The sequence below is a fragment of the Erithacus rubecula genome (assembly GCF_903797595.1).
Source record: "Erithacus rubecula genome assembly, chromosome: 6".
In the NCBI taxonomy this organism is placed as follows: domain Eukaryota; kingdom Metazoa; phylum Chordata; class Aves; order Passeriformes; family Muscicapidae; genus Erithacus; species Erithacus rubecula.
Window position 1 is genome coordinate 23,421,789 of NC_136688.1, and position 17,140 is coordinate 23,438,928.

The 17,140-nt window shown below is 46.5% G+C and overlaps 1 protein-coding gene across 12 annotated transcripts in view; it reads right to left on the reverse strand.

Annotated features, from left to right (window-relative positions):
- Nucleotides 1-642: 642 nt before the first annotated feature.
- Nucleotides 643-17,140, reverse strand: part of CREB3L1 (cAMP responsive element binding protein 3 like 1) — a 62,526-nt gene continuing 46,028 nt past the window's right edge. For 9 of the 12 annotated variants that reach the window (XM_079309462.1, XM_079309454.1, XM_079309455.1 and 6 more), the window contains 10 exons: nucleotides 16,479-16,639; nucleotides 14,809-14,887; nucleotides 13,739-13,899; nucleotides 12,963-13,112; nucleotides 12,146-12,204; nucleotides 10,289-10,357; nucleotides 8,133-8,232; nucleotides 4,021-4,141; nucleotides 3,327-3,570; nucleotides 643-2,928 (listed from right to left, as the gene is read on the reverse strand). In XM_079309462.1, the coding sequence (XP_079165588.1) occupies nucleotides 2,892-2,928; nucleotides 3,327-3,570; nucleotides 4,021-4,141; nucleotides 8,133-8,232; nucleotides 10,289-10,357; nucleotides 12,146-12,204; nucleotides 12,963-13,112; nucleotides 13,739-13,899; nucleotides 14,809-14,887; nucleotides 16,479-16,639 (1,181 nt within the window). In that variant the 3' untranslated portion in view covers nucleotides 643-2,891. The remainder of the gene's footprint in view (nucleotides 2,929-3,326; nucleotides 3,571-4,020; nucleotides 4,142-8,132; nucleotides 8,233-10,288; nucleotides 10,358-12,145; nucleotides 12,205-12,962; nucleotides 13,113-13,738; nucleotides 13,900-14,808; nucleotides 14,888-16,478; nucleotides 16,640-17,140) is intronic. The other 3 variants (XM_079309463.1, XM_079309459.1, XM_079309458.1) reach the window with 2 other exon arrangements.

Here is a 17,140-nt window from a genome sequence, read left to right on the forward strand (position 1 = left end):
CTGCAAGGAGTTGCTTCAATGACCAGATTCTAATGAACCCACTTGAATCTTGCTAGAAAATAAAAATTTGTTTTCTAGATCTCTTGTTGGTTTGTGTTTCATACAAAATCAGGTCAAAACCTGTCAGTTTTCACAAGTGTAAATGGACTATCAGAGGTACAGACTGACAGACAGCCAGGACCCAGGTCGTTGCCCATATGAGTGCAACTGCTCTGCTTTTACAGTTAATTAAAAGACAAGTATTTTTTTCCAGACAGGACAGGATCATCATGCTATGAGCTATGCCTTTGTTGTACAGACCCCTGCACAGCCTCTTCATTGAAGTAGCTCTTTGCTACTCATATACCTTCTTCCATGATCATCCTCCTTCCAAGAGGATGATGGTGGTATTTCAAGGGAGGAGAAGAAACTGAGGTAGGAGAGTTGACTTGTTCAGAACTGCAAACGAAATGACAATGGCAGTGCTGCTGCAAATAAAGCATGCAAGTTTGTTTCTAGCCCCTGATATGGAGCATGAAGTCCCAGTACTGAACTGATTTTGCATGTGGCCAGGGAATAGAAGAGGGAGCAGGAAGTGAGGAGCTGTGCATGTGGGCTGGCGTGACAACCATGCCTCAATGAAAGCGTCGGTCAACCCAGGGCTGATGCTGCATCTTTTTATTTTATTTTTATTTTGCTTCATAAAGCAATTGCAGAGCAAGTGATAGAAGAAGGAGAAAGAGTGGCTTGAAAACAAAACAAAACAAAACAAAAACCACAAAAAAACTAAGAGGGAAAAAGCAGCTGCTGGAGTATAAGTGGAAAATGAGCTGCTACAAGAAAGAAGTTCATAGATGCCAAGCCCGCACTAATTCTTAATAAAATACAATACTGAAAATAGGATCTGAGAGTCTCCAAAATACAATATCTTAAGGGATCGGCAATAATACAAAATAAGTTTCATTATGTACAAACGAGTTCTGCTCTTGATCTCTGTACAACGGCGGGAGTGGGAGGCACGGGGACATGCTCAGTGAAGTGTTGGGGTGGAGGAGGGTATGCTTGGACCCGGCAGTGGTTCTTTGTGCTGGGGTGGAGGATGGGGAATGCAGTGGTATCTGGTGACCAGCGGGTCCCGTGGGGAGAGCAGAGCAATGCTGAAAGCCTTCCTCTTCATCACCCCACTGGCCACGCATGCACGATTGCAGCCAGCTGTGTCCAAATTTTCCCAAATGACTTGGAGGGGCAAAACCAATTTTCAGGGGGGAAAAGAAGGATGTGAGAGCCCTTCCCTCACCACTCTCAGTCCTTGAGCAAGAGTCATCCCATCCTTCCTCTACAGGGAGCCTTCTCCACTCCCAGCCTGGGGGAATAGGAGAGGCTGGGGCAGTGCAGAGTGAGTCCAGGGTGCTTGATGAAAAACAAGCAGAATTGGAGCCTGCTGTGAGACCTGGCAGAGTGCACAGGGACTCCTGTGTTACACATGGGGCAACCTGCCACATCCCAGATCTCTGACACTCGTGTCCCACATTGTCCTTTCATCAAATGGCATCTGAGGGAATGGAGTGAGGAGACACTTCCGCCTTTTGCAGGACTTTTGCTGGAGACAAAGAAGAGTCAGAAATGGGTGTCTGGTGCTAAAGAGGATGGCATAGGCTTGAGATGATGTCACTTCAACACCAAACTTGGCAAGTTTGGCCTGAGAGGTGGTATGGCATGAGTTTGCTATCTTTGCTGTCAGCATTTAGAAAGAAGAGGTCTAAAACTGTCTTTGGTGACCCTGGTCAATTCCAACATACCACCTCTTTCCTGATAGATGTACCTGTCTCCAGAAATGCCAGTATGTCCTCAGTGGCTTTCACAACACTTGAGCACACAGAGGATGTGAGGGAATGATGGTGAATATGACAGCCCTCCAATGGGTTGTAGAGCTCTCCTTGGTGGTCCTAGGAAGACCCTATTAGGCATGAAGCAGAATCAGGCATGGAGAGCTGGGATGGGGATTAGGTTATGGGAATATGTTTTTCTCACTCACTCTCAAAGGAGAAGGCCAGCAGAATGGAAAGTGAGAAGACCACTGACCTGGTTAGCACTGCACTGTAGGGCCCAAGCTGAGAACAGAAAGAAAAATACTACTTCTGCCAAAACAGGGGTGCTAAGGATGGGGAGAAGTGGGTTGTGAGGGAAAGTTGTTCTCTCTTTCAGTGCTCTGGTTATCCAGAAGCTGCTGGCTAATGTTTATGGTGATTTATCTGTCTGGGATCTCTCTCCCCCACTCCGTTTGTGTGCAGATCTTTGCAGATAGTTGGTGTTGAAGTTACGTAGGCATGTCCATCAAGAGAAAACTAGAGCAAGGAAGAACTAGGTTTTCTCTCAACGGAAGCAGAAATATACTAACATATGGAGGGCAAGGAATGAGCTCAAACTCTCCAGAGCCATCTCTGCAGCACCAGCATCACCCACTCCTAAAACCCTCAGGCAGGACAGTAAATCCAGCACTTTCTCTCTCCTTCAGGTGCATCTGATGTAGCCAAGGGGTACACATGTGGGGACAGCCCCCTTGGTCTGGAGGCTTTGGGGAGTGAGCTGAATAGTTTGTGGGCTTCCCCTGATCTCCCTCCTCTCCAAGGTGAGCCCACATCCATAGGGTAGTGCTCTTTTAAGCAGGAGGTAAGGCCAGAGAAAAGGGAGTCTCAGGGCTTCTCCAGACACTTATTGCTGGTTCTGGTAGTCCCGTGACTCCCCTCAGAGAGATCAGCACTAATGGGGATGATGGGGAAGGGGAGGAGCTGAACCCAAGGCCAGTTTAGGGGTGTCTAAATGCAGTGTCCTCTCCTGCCAAGTCCCCTCAGTTGCTTGGTGAGGAGGGAATCCTGCAATCAGACAGATGAGGCCTTGAGGTCCAGCAGCTGCTACAAGAATTCAGTTGTCTCACTGGAGCTTGTCTCCCTGAGGAAAAGAAAAGACAAGGCATCAGTCAAGGTTCATTGTAGCCTCCTATGCAAATTCACCTCTCTGTGTGCCCAGCTAGTTTGCTCTGACCAGGATGAACTCCTTCCCCGGGGCACTAAATGGAACACAAACCTGGGACCACATGAGTCATCAAGCCCTCCACATCTTTATGCACGTGGGATGCTGCTTTGTGGACCAACCTTTGCTGTAGAAAATGAGCTTGTTCTTATGTTCCCTGCCAGCATTGGCCTCCTCCAGCCACTGCTCTTAGCTGACAGCCTGTCCCAGGCAGTTCAGCTGTCCTTAGCTTGCAGCAGAGAGGACAGACATGCCTGCTGCTTTCCCCCAGACATCTTGCTGTGTTTTGGGCTCAGAAGGTGGTCCCACCTGCTTACCTCTCACGGAACTGCTCTTTGAGGTGGTTGAGAGTTGGGTCCGTTCGGTTCTGGTCAGGACCCTCCTGCGTTTTGCTCAAATATTTAGCTGTCTCATGTGTCCTGGTGAGATGAGGCCTTCCCTCCTCAGACTGCCTTTTTTTGGCATCCCACCCCTCAGGATGGTCCATGGTTAGGAAGGAGCTATAGCTCTCTTCTAAGGAGCCAGCACCCTCATCATAGAAAAGGAGGCTCCGTGACTGAACTGGAAAAAAGGAGAGCATTGGTTAACAATGAAGACAAGATCTCTTGCAAAGTGTGTGGGTCATGATGGTGGTTTCAGCACATGCTTATCCAGCCTTGTCCATGTGTAACTGTGCAGGATACCCTCCTTCCCCCAGCTTCATGAAGCAAATGCCCCCCTGGACATAGAGCCTCTTCAGAAGACAACCAGTCTCCCCTGGAACTTTCCCCTCATGTTCCTTCCTTTGACATTTGTCATGTTTTGGGACAATGGTTAACACAGAATGACAATAGGCCCAACAAGGAGCTGTTATGGAGTTTGTACCACCGACAGATTAGGAGTCTTCCCTTGCCACAGTCCCGGCATATGGAGTAGGCACAGAGGTGAGGATGCTATGCCTGACCAGGGAGTGTCGAGAGAGAGATGGAAATCGTTTGACAAGTTGAAATGGAGGAACCACGTTAGACTCACTCTTACTAGTTGTGTAAATGTCTGGTGCTGGTGTTGCTTTCACTGTCTGTGATGCTGAAGAGAATTCAGGGAGACAGGGCATCAGGGATCCCAGGATGAGAACAAAGCAGAGTGCCAGCACCTAGAAAGGAGATAAGCACAGAGTCAGTTCCACTAGCCATGAGGAAACATTCCCCCCACAGCACAACACCATGAGGCTGTGTAAGAAAATCTGGTCAGAGTGACAGCTGGGTACCCCAGACAAGGAAGGGGCTTGCTGTGCTAATCTCTGTTGCAAATTCAAGAAGAGAAGTCAGAAACTTCCTCTTGTTGCTTTATTTGGAGTATTTCTGGTCCAATTGTGAGAATTTGCCTGTCCTATTGAGGAGAGATAGTGAAGGGCATAGCTGAGAAACCTAAAAAAAGGGAGACAATAGAATGGACAAACTCTGCCTTGACCAAAGGAACCTGGCCATTGGCTTAGCAGGAGCTGTTGTGGACTATAAAGAAAACAAACCCACTGGGAGAAATCTTGAGGTACTATAGACAGAGCAAAGTGAAGCTACTATCCACACAAGGACAGAAATGATAGCAAAACTGCAGTTGCCTAATACCTGATAGAAAAGATGCAGGATTCTAGGAAAGGGTTAAATTTATGCTTGACATGTAAATTTGCAGGATCATGTGCCAGTACCTTCTGTTGTCAGGCTGACCAGTCAGAGCTACTAGGCAGTGATAACAGGAGAAAAGTATGTGAAATCTCCCTGAAATCACCCTCAGGTAGGTCTGGAGCTATCTGGAAATTCTGCCATAACACTAAAGCTTCAGAGTGAAATTCCAGTGCTGATCATAAGGGACTCTATAGAGCTTAGGGAACTGCCAGTACAGAGCAAAAAGGTACTCATGGGAAATGGTACAGAGACAAATTATTGAACAGTCATGCACTATACATGGTCTGTAATTACCTGCTGCCAGCCCAGTGCTCAGACTGAACAGCCAAAGAGGTGATGCATCTGTTACTGATTTCTACTACCTATGTAAAAACTAGCAAATTTGACCTGGGTGGATGCCAGCAGCAATGGTTTGACTGCTTTTCAGAAGTCACCTATTTCAAAATACCTGTGCCTAAGTAATGCACAGAGGATGGTACAGCAAGGTAATTTTGACCACCAGAGGATTCCAAGAGATGTGGAAGATGAATTAGTAACATGGGGATACTGTGTTATGTAAAGAGGAATTTTAATTATCCAGATTTATCATGGATGGTTTTAAAGTAAGGACATTAAATGAAGGCAACATAGATGATGTGTAAGCATGTCATATAAGGCATATGAAAGATTTAGAATCCTGATTCAATAAAAACAGAGGAAAAAAAATCTGAATGGATGTTGCTTGGAATTACCACAGCCAAACACACAACTTGGAAAAAAGGGAGACAGCCCTATAAAGTCTGTTCTTTCCTTCTAAAACAAAACAGGCTTTTTGGGCTGAGAAAGAGCAGTATACTTAACATCTTGCTTTAACATGGCTTTCAGCTGGGGTTTTGCAAAACAAAACTGTTTTTACTCTGTTTTGTTTCAGGTTAATTCTGATGCTCTGATTCACTTCTTCAAACTCTACAACAGTTCATAACAGTAACTTTTGTCTTGATTCTGAGTAACATTCATGTTACAGCTTTTGACCATCCCATTATTTGACCTCTTAAAACTGAGGGGAATTAAACTAGAGAAAACGACTGCAAAACCATTTGGAAAGGTGGAGGCAAAATCAATTTTAAAAAAAAGACATACTGAGAGTGTATTTATCTAAGGGTTCACTGTCAAACTGTGAGGAAGTAGCAGATGGAGTAGCAGAGAGATCTGTTACAGATCTGGCAAGATTTAGCGTTTTTAAGCTTGACTTAAATGATGGACTGTATCAAATCTGCAGATGGGAGAGACTACAAGCAGACTGGTTTTTGGTCAATATTCAGATTTGGAATGACCTTGACCATGGGAAGAAGTGGTCCAAGACAACAGTGGGAAGATCTGTACAGACAAATGTGGAGACCTGCTGAGAGCTCTGAGGTGGCAGGACATCAGTTTCTACATGTTTCAGCTGTTCTACGGAAGAGACTGGGAGTTAAACTGATGCATAAAATGGGTCCAGATCAGTGTCACTTTCCAAAGGGCAAATCTCAGCCCAAGCATTATGAACAGGCTATCTGGCTGGATTTGTACTGACCTTCAGGTGGAACACTATGCCCAGCTTTTGGGTCCTACACTTCCAAGAAGATGCAAGGCCATTGGAAAAAGTCTGGAAGATAGCTCTGGGAACAAGCAGTGATTCAGTAACTCAGCCTTCAAGGGAAGACTGAAGAAATCACGGTGATTTAGCAGACCAGACTGAAGAGAGTTGCTCAAAAACAGGAGTTTTCAAATATGTGAAATGCAGCTTCGAAAAGGGAAAATAAACAGATCTTGCTTACAATGGGCTGAAGCAGTTCTAATAGGCTTAAGCAGCTGCAAGGAAGATTGAGACAAGATAGCAAGAAAGCTTTATCTGAGAAAGATAACACAGCACTGGAATAGTTTGCCTGAGAAGGGTGAGGACTGCTCACCACTGGAAGCCTTTAAGAAGTGGCAATACAAATATCCAGCAGCAATGATACAGGGCTAAAGAAGAAGGGTAGCCTGCTCCACTCCCATGCTGCAAGACACAATGATTCTACATATCTGTCATCATAAGGAATGCTGTATTTCAAAATGGAAAATGAGAACTCAGAGGCTTATGAAAGAAACTGGTCAAAAATAGAAGAGCAAATTACAAATTCTTGAAATGCTTCAAAGCTAGGAAGTCTGAGAGAGTGCCTGAGTGGGCTGGGATGCCTGCAACAAAGGAAGCAGCAAGGAGACATAAGACATCGTGGAGAAGAGAAATTAGATATTGTATCAGCCTATAGCACAGGGGAAGTCTGGAATGCACCTCTTCTAGACTTGTTTATTCCAGGTAGTAGTATTGAATTGCTGAAGCCAGGGGTGCTCTGATGAGCTGCTGAATTTAGGAGCAATGAGTCACTTTGCTCAGCTGGGTCACACCCAAAAATGTGGAAAGAATTTGGGAATGAATATAGAGAGCAGGGAAAAAAAAAAGAGACAGTCATTAAAATCTAGTCTGACATGGGGGCAGCAAAGAGTAGCAAAAGCTTGAGCAGATTTTTGAAAGGAGGAAGTGCTTGAAATTACAGAGCAGGGGCTCTGGAACCAAGGAAGCTCATTGAACCAGGACCAAAAACAATCCCTCAGGACACTGAGGGTGCTGAGAAAGTGGGACAAGTACCTCACCATCTGTTTGCATTTTGTGACTGCTAACAGTACAGAAGTGATAACCAGATATAGATAACTCTGACAAATTTTTCACGAGCAGCTACTATGACAATCCTGCAAAGACATCACAGAGGTGAAGATTATATTTTTACTATGGATCAGAAAGTTTCCCCCAGGAACAAAAAACGAGATGAAGAATAAACAATTGACTCTATTTATGGCTACACACTGGCATGCCCTAAAACTCCTCAATGAAGCCAATATTTATTAACCATGATCCTCCACTATGAGGCAAACAGGGATTACCAAAACAACAGACAACCACGAATTATTATGGTTAGTGAAAAGGACAAAGAGAATTCCAGCTGGATTTAACAAAGCCTATGTGCAAGCATAGCAAGAACAGATGCCATTTCTTGCTGATAAACACAAGGTAATGCCCACTGGGATGAATACTTGGAGTGTTCATCTGCCCTGCTGAGTTAAACATTAAGCATTACCAGCTCAGCAAAAGAAAACTCTGCCCATTATGATGGAAGCTCATTGAAGATTTTTGCTGAATGGCTAATAGCTAATGAAAAGCAAACAAAGTGTTTTTTTTGCCCAAAGAAAAAGGCAATGAAAATGCAGGAATGGTTCTAATGTTGTTGCATAAACAACTGATGTATGTATGACACAGGACCCAGCTCTGGTGACTATAACACAAAAGGAAACAGCAGATGTAACTGACAACAGAACTGGTCAGCAGGGAAGAGGGCAGAGACAGGCAATCAACAAAGCTGTCTGGAGAAGCATGGCCAATAAGGAAGATGGAAATTAAGCTTATACCATTAGACAGGTCCCAGTCTGCGTAGAAGCCATTTTATAAGGTCTGGAGACTTTCCCAGCTACCAGAGCCTGAAGCTTCTGTAACTGCTGGAGCAGAGTCCTGTGATAGGAAACAATGCATATCAAAACTTAATAAGGAGGTAGAAGCCAATAAGTGAGCCAAGAATACCACTACCTGCTTGATATGGTACCTTGATTTTCCCTTCTTGTGAAAACAAGTATCTTCCCTTTACTGTATATTGCTTAAGTTCTCTGACCAAACAGGCTTGGGAAACAAGAAACAAAAAAGGGTCTTATCACCACCTTCACTGCACCTACCCACTATTATGAATGACCCATTCATTTAGGACTCCTGGGTGCCTGAAAGCCCATCAGTCAATTCCTAGAGCAGTGCAGAGCCAGTGTACCATGAAAACCAAGCTCTGGCATGGAGACTGAACTTTGTAGATAGGTCAGACCTTTAGCAAAGGCTTGCCTGTTCCCACTTCACTCAGAGAAACATACTCTGAAGCTCAACCTGTGCCCCAAACTGTGGTGGAGAAAGAAATAAGAAACATGTGATCCCCTCGAGCTTCTTCACTCTTGGCAATTTCTGCAGAGGGATGTAGGCAAAGCCAAATCTTGAGTTCAGCAATTAATTCATTCTCTGACTTCTCTGGTTGGAACACATGCTAAGGTCTCTCTGCCCCATTTAACTGTTCATGGGCATCTGCACACATAACACAAAACAGTGGTAGGTGTTACCAAGAGTTCCTGAACCCTTCACTGAGCTGGAGAAGGAGTCTGGGATGAGGGAGACTACGGAGCACGCAGTTCCCAAGAGTTGCATATTATTGAAATGGAGACTATTGCTGCCTTTCCCTCTGGGAGCACTGACTGTTTTAAACAAGCATGTTTGAGCTTTTATAAAATGCCAGGTCCTGGAACCAGGAGATTACAGGAGAATCCTGGCTTTATCCCAGTCCAAATCCTGTTTTGCTGCCTGTACATGTAGAGAGAAGAACAGTGTCCCACTGGGAGTGCTCAAAACCCAAACCCAATTAGAAAGAACACAGTGTGTATTTTAGGGGGGAAAAAATGAAAATCTCTTGGCTTTTATACCAGCCTCCTGATTTTTCAGGGTGGAGCTCACACTTTTTTCACAGCAGGGCTGCCCACACTCCCAGAGAGGCCAGGGGGCAAGCATGAGAGCAGCTGGGCAGCTGTATCTCTGGCAGACAGGAGACCTCTGGCTCTTGCACACCTCAGCCAGACCATGCCTGGCAACCCCCAGTCCTAGCACCAGTGTCAGGCCTGGAAACCAAGGCCACTGCACTCGTGTCATGATGATGGGGGGAAGGTGTGCAGCGGAGCCTCTAGGAGTACTCCATGAGCTGTCATGGCAGCTGAGGAGTGGGAGAGAAATTGGCTCTCTGGCTGTGGTTGTCCCTTCAATCTGAGCTGATATAAATGTGGTTATAGAGACATGCATCCCCTGCAGTTTACCCTGCCCTTACTCACACCTGTTGTCCCCAGTAAGAGGGGGCAGACCTGAGCTCTCTTTTAGCTCCAGTTACCCATCTCAACTTCAGAGTGGAAGTCTTCACTAGCTCCTTCCAAGGAAACAAATTCCCCTGGTGATTGGTTGGCCAGCTCTGCATTTTAGAAGCACAAATGCTCACCAGAGCTTTGAGTGAGGAAATACAGAGCCTTGGGTGACAAAACTGTGGGGCTGTGGGAGCAAGCTTACTCAGGGCTTTGTATTTCTCTGAAGAGCTCAAAAGCAGAAACAGTGGGTCTGAGAGGCTGGTATGAGGGGCCTCCCTTAATGCATCTGCCCTGGAGACAGACAGAGCCCTGGAGGGGAATGGAGAAGGCAGTATGAGCCCAAAGGATTGCAGGGAGAAGGACGAAGAGATATGGGAAGCATGCCTTCCCTCCCTCCCCTCGCTGCGGAGTGTCCTGGCGTCCCAACACAAACATTCCATTTAGTTTGCTAACCAAACCCAGCTGCCTCATTGCTGTCATGGGCTGCAAACCAGCACCTCACCAAGCAGCGCCTGTCCAGGAGCTGGGGGAGCCTGCTTTTCTCTTCTTGTCCCCCTGTTTCAGTGCTCCTGACTTCCCTTCCTACCACCCTGCCCTACCCACAGAGGGTCAAGTCTAGCTTCTCTTACCTGTTTGCATTTTCTAAGGTCTCCACTTTTTTCCAGAGTTCATTGTTTTCTGTTGTGTACGTCTCTACCCTATGGGAATAAAATCCATAGCCAATTAGTCACAAAGGCCAGAGAGATTATTAAGACAATGCATTCCTTGCATTTCATGGGATATAGAGGCTCAGTAGCTTCATCCGTCATTTGAAATCAAATGCTACTTGGTCCACCTGATTGCAGCCAGCCCCAAAGGAGCAGGGATGAGACTGCTGGTGGACAGTTACATGTGACAGTTTCCAGTTCAGGGTCTTCTGAAGGCTGGGAGAGACAGGAGCACCTGGTTACAGGCAGGCCAAGTCAGGACAGACCCAAAGTTATGCAGACATTTCCATCACTTCCAAACCCCCTAAGAAGCATGAAAAAGGAAGAGAGGGACAAAGTCAAACCTCTCTCTAAGAACCTGCCCTGAGCACTGCTCCCTGGCTGTGAAATTCAGGCCGTTCTGTGCAAATGCTGGGCCAGCTCCGACTGCAAGCACTTGAGGGCAGCAGAGAACCTGCAGGCTCCTTCCCACGGCTTCCGACAGAAAGTGGCTGAGCTGCAGCTGGGATAAGGGAAGGGGAGTGCCTCCAGGTCGGAGAAAGGCAAGCCAGAGTCACAGCCTGATCCTGCTGGAGATTTGCAGCACAGCTTTTGAACCAGGCATTCCGTGCAAAAACTGGGCTTCCAGCTAAAGTGTCAAACTGAATGGGGAACGGCCCAAGTAGAGGTTTTGACAAACCAGTTTTTAGTAAGCCAAGCTGACCAAAGACATGTTCTATTAAAAAAAAAAAAAAAAAAAATCACTGAATGCTGCTTTTGGTTCACATTTAAACCTGGCATTGTTTGAAAGCCATCTGTCATAGCAATGCTTTAGCGTAACAAACTGCTGAGTACATACAGGCACCACAGCCACATCTGGGGAGGAGGCCCCAGCACCAAACGCCCTGGACCTGCCCTTTGAGCGAGTTCAGCCAACTCTCCAGCCCTGGCCTGAAGGTCCCCATGTGGGACACTAGCTGGAGGTGATGTGCTCTGATGCCTGGACATACCCATGCACGCAGAGGTGCTCTAAATCATCCGCTTTCATTGAGCATTTCTGTACAACTAGAGAAGATAAATAGCATCAGGGGGAAGAGTTAATTAAAGTTGGGTTTGGGGTTTTTTTTTTTTTTTCCATTTGCTGATCTCAGATGGTATTAGTAACTGGGAAGAAGATGGCAATTATACAGAAACATGAATTTGTGTCTGGATTCCAGCATTCTTATTTGCCTGGGAATGAGCATTAGGGGTTGCTAGTACAGGAGTTATTTTGTACCCAGTCAGTTCATGTGACAGCACCTTAGGTTTATGCCTTCCATACATAGGAGAAAAACAAGGTTGCAAGGAGAAAAAGCTAATGCAAAGAGTGGAAGTGGGGAGAGTGGGGAATAACTCTAACGCAACGTTTTTCTTGCTGTCATGTGCTTGTGTGTAAGGGAGGGGGACAAAGTCATTATCAGTGCCCTCAGACAGCTTGTCATTTATAGGACAGACAAAATAGAAGCAACTTCTAGTGGGGAAACCCAAAACCCCACCTCGCTGGCAGCCCAAATGGCCTGTGTTTTGCAGGGGACCAGCCAAATGAAGCAGTTGGAAACACAAAACTTCTTGACCAATCTTTAACCCACAAGATTTCTAGGAGGGAGGAGAATAGGGGCAGGATCCCAAACCAAACTCCTGGGCAGCCAGCCTTGAAGGAATTGTACTTTTTGAGCAATTCAGAGACAAAACACTAGAAAGGGGGCCTGTGCATGGACAAGATTCCCTTTTTCAAAGTAAGACTGAGAAGAAGAAACTTACTTTTTCTCTAGACATTCCACATACTCTTTCTTCTTCCTGCGGCTCTCCTGAGCAGAGATCTGTGGAGGGGGCAGAGGGGAGTCAGTATCATAAGCTTCTGGACATTTCTTTGTGGTCATGCATCTTGTCTGTTTACTGCACACACAGCATCCTTAAGGCAAATGGGAGTTGCCTTCCAGTCTGCCATTTCTGCTGATCTCTAGGCCAAAAGTGGGGGAGATGGTTGCTGTAGGTATGCAGCCTTTCTTGGCTTGTAGCCTGTAACCATTCCTTACATTATGCCCCTCACTGCTGAAAGCATCGTTAGGAATACGTTCCACTCCTCTGACTCACATGGGTATGTGCTGTGACCATTCGGGCTGATTCTGCCCCAGGCCACTTCTGAGTCACTGGGTGATTAGTTCAGTCTCATCATTTCTCCCACAGGATGCTTTCTAAACCCAGTCTAAAGTCTCACAGCCTCTGCCTGGTTAGTGAACACTGCATCACCCATCCTGCACCATGCAATGGCTTTGGTTTCCCTGTCCTTGCAACAAGGCCTGACCAGTCCAGTTGGTCTGATCTGTGGACCCTATCCCATGCCACACGCTCCCAGGAGCTGGGCTGGAAGCCACACTTCCCAGATATGGCTGTATGCACAGGATGAAAGCAGAGATGCCCCTTGGCACAATTTTTGTGGGTTGGGAGGCTGGTGCTAGTGTATCAAAGGCATGATCCCGCCTTTTCTGAGCCGCAGTGCAATTGAGGAGTTGAGGGTAACTGTAGCACTGCTCAGCCGAGGACGCTCTGCAATCATGGGAACATTTTTTGCAGTCACCTTGTTCTTGATTTTCCTTCTGACCCTCTTCAGTGCTTTCTCCTCTGCTTTGGTGAGGGGCAGCTTAGTAGGAATGGGGTAACCCTCTGCAATCAAGGTGCGCTTCTCCTCTTCAGTCAAGAGCAGTGGACCAGAGGTTCCTTGTAACTTCTGAAACACACAGAGAGCATCCATCAGTGTCAGCAAGGAGTTCTACCCCTGAAAGTGATCCTCCTTAAAGCCTTGCAGAGCAGCCAGAGGCTGTACATATCAGAATAGAGTACACTGCTGCCCACTGACACCAAACAGATTTAGGGCAGTGTTCTTTCCTATCCTCAATCTGATCCTGGGGACACAGCTTAGCAACTCCTTTCCTCTTTTACTTGGGAGGGTATCTGTTTCTTCACAGTGAGGCTGGCTACACACTTGCACTGAAGGACCCTGCCAACAAACTTCTGGGCAACAGTTAAAATGGTCTGGTTAAGGGAGTTCTCAGTAATTCCTCTCTCTCATTAGCCTTCTCAGAAGATCCTTTTAGTGCATAGGCCACTTCCCAAAGTATGGATGAAAGACAGCATCTGCTACAAACAAGGTAGCTGCTGGTAGATATGCAAGATTCACTGCGCCTCTTCTCACTCCTGAGAGCACTTCTTGTCCCCACATCCTTGTGCTAAGACATCACATAGCCTTAACAGAGCATTTCAGCAAGAGCAGGAACCTCCACATAAGCCTTGGAATTCCTATAAACCCCTCTGAGCAGCAAGGAGCCCTATGTCCCAGCCCTGTTGCCCCCTTACATGTGGTGCTGTGAGGAGAGGTGAGGAGGAGATGGCAGTAGAAGAGCGAGCAGCAGGCCGGGCTGGGCTGGAGGGAGGCAGGGACCGAGGGCTCTGAGATCCATCACTGTCACTGCCATGGCTGCTGGGTGGAGTTGGAGGCATCTGCACCAGGTCATCTACTGAGGAATAAGGAGATCAAGTCAATAGCTCTCATGTCAGCCTGTTAGTACAAGCATAGGGCCCTGCCATAACACAGGGCTGAAAGGAGAGGGTGATAAGTTTCACAAGATGGGGTGAGTCTGAGAAAAAAGCTTGACTGAGCACTGCCCAAGACAGAGGCTAGACTGACCTCAAATGTACTAAACTAGGAACTGCAGAGAAGATGGCAGGGCTTTGCCAAGGAACTGAAGGTATTTACAAAGCAATAAGGTACTCCAGTGTCAACCAAAATGAAGTAAAAAGCCTGTGATATTTTGCTCCATAGCCTGTTCACAAGTACAGGAAGCTCTGTGAGAGCAAAGCTTTTCCAAAATCACTGCAGGGCTCACACACTTGCCAGGACATTTGATCCAATGGGGCTATGGTCACTCAGTTGGTTTCCAAGCACTTGAAAACTGTCCCCACTTTGTACTGGAGAGCCCTAGGGGCCTTAATAGAGGTGGGAATATGCCTAAGGAATGTCTCTCTGCAGCAGTGGGAGTTCCCATAGTGCTTTCATTTGTGCATCGGCAGATTTTCAGATGCTTGGGTTTCTTTCAAATTAAACTGGATCCTGAATTTCCTGACTTTCAGATGGTTATTTTTGGATAGCTCTACAGTCTCTCTGAGGATTTTAAAGGCACTCTTGCATATTTCCAACTCTGAAGTAGCTTGTTTTGCCTGGGAGTCCCTGTCTGAACAATTTTGTGTGTGCCTTCTGATGCAGACACTGGTCTGAGTTAGAACAGTGAAATGCCTACTCCTCAATTGCTCTCTGCCCCAGTGCTACTCTTTATATGCACAGCTCAGCCTTTAGGTGTTGTCTTTCTGCCCTGTTTAACAATCTATAGCTGACTAATACAGTTGACCAGGAAATTCTATGTTCTTACCTGTAGGTACATTTAGAAACTGGTTCACCTCTTTGGGTTCAGCTTTGATCACAGGTGCTGGAGCCATTTCTATAGGAATCTGTGGAAGAGAAACAGAAAGAGTTCTTGGCCACTGATGCCTCCCCTGGCCAGAAAGCTCCCACCAATTCTGTTCATATCCACTGCTCCCCTGCTAATGGGGCCTGTCCTGTCCCATTTCACAGCTCTGCCCCAAAGGAGCCTCTCACCATGGAGGAAACCAAGAGTGCAAACATAAGCCCCTGAAGTCTCAGTTGCTGGGCACACAGAGTGCAAACACATTTACAGGGGAAGTGGCACTGGCAGACATATGTGCTGCCAACCAATGTACTTAGCTGAGTACCTCCAAAAAGGAGATGACTTTTATTCTTGGCAATTCTTCCTTTGATAGACCCAAGCAGTGTAATTTAAACCAACCCCTATGTTACTATGGGAAGTCCCTCTTTGATCTGCCTTCATAATAAATGGGAGTATAGAGGTTGTACAGAAACAGATCAACACTGCTGTCCTGTTCATGTGATTTTCACCAGGACCACGGGGCAATTGTTTCCAGTCAGAAGGGACTGAGAGCTGAATAAAGCGTAGACTTACTCCTATGTGCGTTATGCTGCCCCTCAACCTCCTGGCTTGCCAGCCCCAAGCCCACCATAGGGTGGAGTTTTTACACTAAACAGACACATTGCAAACTCCTCCAGACTGTAAACACAGCTGAGAGAGCACCATGGTATGGCTGTTGAGCATACACAGCAGAGATTGGAGGGCACAGCAAGTTCAAGCTGTGTAAATAATAGAGGAAGTTTATGCACAGTTTTGGCTGGAAGAACCCATTTGTTTTGGATGGTTGTTTAAATGGGAAGATGTTCAATATGAGTGAAAAAAAGGAAGTGAACCCCAGAGATGCTGTACTGTTATCTACTGAGCTGCTACAAGATAGGCAAGGTCTGTGTGAGACTGGTTAGGCCTTCTTATCCAACACAGCTGCACTGAAGGCCAGCTGAACTAAGCCCTCAACTTGCACCCACATACCAGTGGCATAAGTGAACCTCCTTCAGACAAACAGACTTCTTAAGAACCTAGATATGACCAAGAGAGTTGGCCCCTTGTTACACAAAAATAAAAAATCCTGCTGCTTCATAGGAAAAAGCAAGCAGGACCTGGAGTGGAACCAACATTTCCAATGAGCACTAAAAAGAGTGAGATGGTATGTGACAAGACCAAAGCCATGAATAAGACAGTGGCAGAGCAGGGGTCTATATGCAAGAATAGTAAGGTTACTGGCATCACATTGACACTGTTCTCTGAAAAATGAAAATAAGCCAAGAGTGGCTACAGAAATACTGGCATATTGGAGGGGACAGATCTCCAGTAGGTGCAAGCTTAAAGATTTTGACTTTTGTACTAAGGAAACATGCTTATATTTAAGACTTATTATATTAAACATGCCTTACATTTAAGACTGTAAAGCCTCCTGCACTGCCATTTCAAGAGGAGAATGACAAATAATGCAGTATCTGGACTTTGTAACACCTTCTCCTGTCCATTCAGTAGCTAAATCACCTTGCAGGACCCTGCAGTCACATGGCTGAGTCTGCATCACCGGGGGTGCTGCTGTGTGAAAGCCTGGGTTCCCAACAGATCTTAGATGGGCTCACCTCCTCAGGGAGTGGCAGTCTCTGCAGAGGGTTGAGGTTCAGCACTGGTATGGAGCTGGCAGGTAGCTGGGACTCAGGCAGGTCTACAGGCAGATTCTGTTCCTGTTTCACCATGATGGAGCAGAGCTTGGGCCCCAGTGACCACACTCCATTCTCCAGCTCTGAAACATGCACAACATGAGAGTCAAACTCCAGCAAGAACAGGGCAAAGAAAAAAACAAAGCCATGCAGACAGCTTCCTCTGACTGAGGAGGTTGCCTTTCCAAGTTTAGCACTGTCACCACATAAGCATGTGCAGGCCCACAACACAAAGTACAAAAGGGAATGAGCCCCCAGTGTGTACTCCCTAGTGTGTGGGGAGCAGACAGAACAGAGATAGAGGAATTGTGTCCCTGCTGTGCTCTGACTGTACAGCCCAAGCTCCAGAGGACAGCTGCAGGGTTTCTTTCCCCAGTAATGTCTAGGTCTCATCCTCTGGAGCTTACTTATATTTTACAGCTCAGTGAGAGGAGGATGCTGGACTGTTTCTCCTTAGACAGCATGGCCAGCATCACAGAGCAGCCAGGTGTATTACCAAGAATAGCACCATCTCTGTGCTGAAGAGCTGGTGAGAGAGCAAGCATCATGGCAGTGAAAGGCTCACAGTGCTGCTTTGGCCTCCT